This window comes from Protopterus annectens, chromosome 1.part0 (genome assembly GCF_019279795.1).
Source record: "Protopterus annectens isolate FY-2018-M chromosome 1.part0, PAN1.0, whole genome shotgun sequence".
Classification (NCBI taxonomy): Eukaryota; Metazoa; Chordata; order Ceratodontiformes; family Protopteridae; genus Protopterus; species Protopterus annectens.
Genome location: NC_056725.1, coordinates 1,454,627,179 through 1,454,632,178, shown reverse-complemented (window position 1 = coordinate 1,454,632,178; position 5,000 = coordinate 1,454,627,179). Strand labels below are relative to the sequence as shown.

At 36.9% G+C, this 5,000-nt stretch overlaps 1 protein-coding gene across 2 annotated transcripts in view; it reads right to left on the bottom strand.

Annotated features, from left to right (window-relative positions):
* Positions 1–5,000, bottom strand: part of EPHA7 (EPH receptor A7) — a 1,106,961-nt gene that overhangs the window by 1,094,414 nt on the left and 7,547 nt on the right. For both annotated transcript variants that reach the window (XM_044067616.1, XM_044067624.1), the window contains exon 3: positions 3,689–4,358. In XM_044067616.1, the coding sequence (XP_043923551.1) occupies positions 3,689–4,358 (670 nt within the window). The remainder of the gene's footprint in view (positions 1–3,688; positions 4,359–5,000) is intronic.

The window sequence follows — 5,000 nt, the reverse complement described above, 5'->3', positions numbered from 1 at the left end:
TTTAAGAAACTTTTATTGTAGGGTGTGCTTTTTGCCATTCTTGACACATTCTTAAATATCCCTCCACATTCTTTATGTTATCAAATAGCTGAGGTATGTTTTGCAGCTCCTGGGGGTTCATTCCTCGCTATATGCTCCCGGAGACATGTCTCAGAATTCTGCCTTTTCACCATTCTGCAGATTTTTTTTCTTTGGCTGTAGCCCCTGTACTTTATATAAAATATAGTCATGATTATGTTTTTTTTTTATGAACTCTTTATATACATATTCATTTTACCTCCAAGTGCAAAACAAACTGGCTCCTTTTATCTTCTCCCATGGCATCCTATGAGCTACTTACCAGCCCTTGGAAACATATTCACCCCTTATCTGCTTGCTGTACAAAACTCTGTTTTAAAATGTGTTCACCTAAAACTGCACAGGAAGCTTTTTAGTACAACATACAGCAGTTTCTTGTTCAGTAAGCTGTCTGTAAATATATATATTAATTTCTGTTCTTATGAAATATGTTTTTTTCCTCGTCTTAGAAGAAAGGCTGTTATGCTCTGGTTACAAAACATCACTGCATTGCCCACACAAGAAGTTTTCCAGAATGCAACTTTCATCTGAGTTATAGTTAATAATAATTTGTTATGAAAATGTAATGCAAAGCAAGAATATCAAAGCAAGAATATGGAGTGCCACCTCACCTTTCAGAACTAAATGTTGGAAAATGCAAAGTGTTCAGAAACAGACAGACAGACAGACTGCCCCATATATACTTAGCAGACTAACACACTTTACCCCATATATACTTATCAGATTTTAACCACTCCAAAAAGGAACATTTTCTGAACTGATTCCTTTCCAAAAAAACTTTCATTTAAAGGGGTGTAACTATTTTATAAAGCATCTACTCCAGCTGGGGGGGGGGGATCAATAGATCAACTCTATTTGGCATACATATAAATGGGATTTTTAACCCAGACTCACCACACATAGCACCTTCACAACAGGTGCAAGCTTTCTATGTAAATGAATGCTACCAGCCTCTTACACATCCGCTAATCTGTTGCTCTTTTTTATGCAGCAATTCCTTCATCTTCTTTTCACATTTCTCTAGTTTATTGCAATATCTGTCCTAAATACCCACTTCCCACATAATGCACCACCTGTTTCTTAGTACCTCCTCAGCAGCTGTTCCTTGCACAGCACCTCCTTGGCAGCTGCTCCCTCTGCAGCATTTCAACGTCAGATCCTCCCTCTGCAGCATTTCCTCACTAGTTGCATACTCTTTAGCACCTTACAGTGGCTGCTGCCTCTTCGGCTCTTCAAAGCAGCTGCCCTCTCTTCAGCACCTTGCAGCAGTCTCCTACTGCATCTAGTGCCTTGTAGCAACTGATACCATTTGAAGTGGCTTGCAGCAGCTGCTGCCCCACCAGTACCTTAGTACCAATGGTAACCTCAATGCTACCTTGCAGCAGCTGCTACTTCTGTCATATCTTACAGCAGCTCCCTTCAGTGGTTATGTAGCAGCTTCCCCTTTGCAGTGTCTTCAACAGTTGCTCCATCTCACTCTATAGCACCATCTAACAGATGTCCACTCTGCAAAACTTTGCAGCAACTGCTACCTCTGCCCCCACAGCAGTACATCATATCAATTGTTCCTTCTCTTCCACTGCAGCAGCATGGATCAGATTTTATTTGTGTGTGTGTGTGTGTGTGTGTGTGTGTGTGTGTGTGTGTGTGTGTGTGTGTGTGTGTGTGTGTGTGTGTGTTCATGAGGAGGAAACTATGCTGAAACTAAAAAATTCAGTGCCTATTTGTTATTGAAACGTAGATGGTGAAACTGGGTTCTCTTTATTTAAAAACTCAGCAATAATTATTTTCATTCTTTAGACTGGTACAATACACTACTTTAGTGGGTATGCAAAAGCTTCTTCCTACCAGACGAGAAAAAAAGATTAGATGCTACACAGTCAAACAATTTGCACTTGGGTACCTTCTTCCTAGATAGAGAAAAATCCATAATTAGGAAAATTAGGCATGTAGTTAAAAGAGAAGCACAGTAAATTTTAAGGGTTAAGGATCAAAGATGGAATACTGACATACATTTGAGGGGTTACTGCTAAAATGTACTTAACATTCATTCTCACATAATTTTAAAATGAGTGAGAACTGCATAATACAAGCAACAGTGGAAGATAATCTCTATTTCACACCGGACTGTGTACAGATTTACAATGACTAAAAGAGTTCTGGAAGAAATTAACTGGAAATCTCTATGGTTACATATATTATCAACAATATTATCACAGAGCAATAAATTCAGTAACATAAACATATTCCTTGCTTTAAAATTTCTAGTGCAGTACATTTTTTGTCCACAGCTTTACATGGTATTTCATTCTGCCTTTTTTCTGCTACCAAAAAGTTCTACTTCCTGCTGTATTTGTTATATTTAGGCAATCATCCAGTTCACTAAGCTAGGCAGACAGATATGATAAAAGGGTAGATAGACAGACAGGTAGAAAAAACATTGCATATATATATATATATATATATATATATATATATATATATATATATATAAGTGTGCCTTGGGAAACTGACTTGAATGTCGCTGAAGATACCTTTTAGTTTATGCCATCTATATGCTAGATTAATTTGGAATACCCATGTTTCAGCTTGCATATAAAATGAACTTGGACTCTGTTTGACTCTTACTTAACAAAAATTGATGTAATTCATTAATAAAAATATAAGAGCAGCACTAATGGATAGCAGATCCACAGCTGCTATATACCATGTGTCACTTAAGTATGTATTTGCCTATGACCCACAGTTGCAGTAACATACAAAGCATCCTTTCAAAAGTGATTTTACCCTGATTAAATGTTTCTGCCTAAAGTACAAAAGAAATGCATATGCAGCACTCTGACTCTAATAATGTCTACACATCAGTACACACATCTGAACCAAGCTCAGATTATATGAGTTCCAAGTGTTGTGATCCTCTTATGACTTCATAATAAGGTACAATCTGCACAAGAATAGAGAATGCATAATAATCACCCTGACTGTTCAGCAGTGTTTCCAACTAATTTATACAAAATGCAGGCCAAATGGTCAGTGGCAAGCTTTAAATCTCAACAGCAACAGCATGAAAATTGTTCTTTATTACGGAATGAGGAGTTTCTGACCCATTTTGCTGTAGAATCATTAGTATGACAGAGTACTGGCAGGACACCTGTTCTGAAACTGGCAGACTCCTCAGGAAATCCACGTCAGCTATCAGATATGCTGCTGCTGTGCTGTAGCTAATACCAGTGAAATTATTCCCGTTTAATGTGTATCATTATAATTACATTAGGTGTGACAGCTTGGTGGCTGGTTTTGATATAATGATCACATAATAAAACATGCAACTGAGTATTCACTTGAAGAAGGGATTTATCCATTCCAATGGCCTAACCTAGTCATTATAGAATAAATATATTAAGATACATTTATTGCAACTTCTCTACACACAGTAAAAAAAAATCAACGTTAGATACTCAAATAAATATGACTTTTAGGTCTATTAAAAGTTCAAAGTATTTGCAGAATATGTTATTTGTAACTTGACCTAAAATACATAGTTTTGTAATCTGCAATTTGAGGCATCCAAAGCAACAGAATTAGAGAAAAATGTTTTTAAAAAACTTACGGTCACAGACATCTCCCTTCTGCTGAAAGCCTGGTTTACAAATGCACTTTCCAATGGGTACAAGCCACTCTCCCTCTGCACTGCAGTGCATTCTGGGAGAATTATCTGCCTCTTCTTCTGCATTGTTGACACAGGTCCCTCGTACCTCAACCAGGGAAGAAAATTCAGAACCTGTAACTGTGTCTGGAAATACAGCTAAATTTTCAATAATGGTCCAGCACTTTTTGTAATAAACTTTGACTGATACCAGGGCAATGCAGGCTCCCACATCCTGAAATGCAAGGTAAAATCCTTTCTTTGAAAGGGGCCCAATTTCTCTTACTTCTGTGTTGAGTTTCATCTTACGTTCCCCAAGGTCACCCTGAGTGAAACTTTCATCTGCAGCAATAGTGTCTATTTTTACATACAAATTTTCTCTTGTGTTTCTGCCAACATCATAGTCTGTTTCATAGTAGTACAAGTTAAAAGTCTCCTTACATGTGCCCAGCACACCAGGAAGGCTATTACAATCCCTTAAAGTGAATTTCATTTCCACAAAAATCCGTTGTGCATTGCCCTTTGCAATCCAGTTAGTCCGCAACCAGTTATTCTGATTCGTTTCCATAACTTGACACACCTGATATGTCCGTATGGGTGTATAGTTTTCATCAAGCCCACTGATTTCCTCCCACTGAAAAACAATAGCATACAGTTTAAAAGTTACTACTTATTTGGAAGTACTCATTTTTTGTACTTTACCAATTTAACATTTACTAAATTTGAACTTTGAATTCAATTATACAAATTGCAAAGAGTACACACAACACATGACCATCTAAAATAAAACAGTCAGGACCAAAGAATAGTCTGTGTGCTGTTAAGGGCATGTACCATTTCCAGTGGGGATCACAATAATGATTCTGCAGTAATACCACTACCAGGAAAAAGTATTTATCTAATAAAAATCACATTGTAAGACATCACACTGTCAAACCAGTATCTTGCCTTACCAAGATTGCGTAAAATGCCTTGCCTTTTGTGAATCCACATTATATCAAAATTCTGTGGGCTGTTGAGACTACAAAACATCATATTAGAAACCTGATGTAGTACTTTGTAATAAAACGCAGCACACAGAAGTTAACAGGGATGTGCAAGTGCTAATTTTACACTGCAGTCATTACAAAGACAAACTTCAGCTTGACTTAGTATCAATGGACATCATCATTACAACAGAATAAGAAGATACTCGAGAAAAGAATAAAAAAAAAAAAAACAACATGGATGGCAATTAGCCCTATATTGTATTAATATTTTTCTAAATAGTATATAA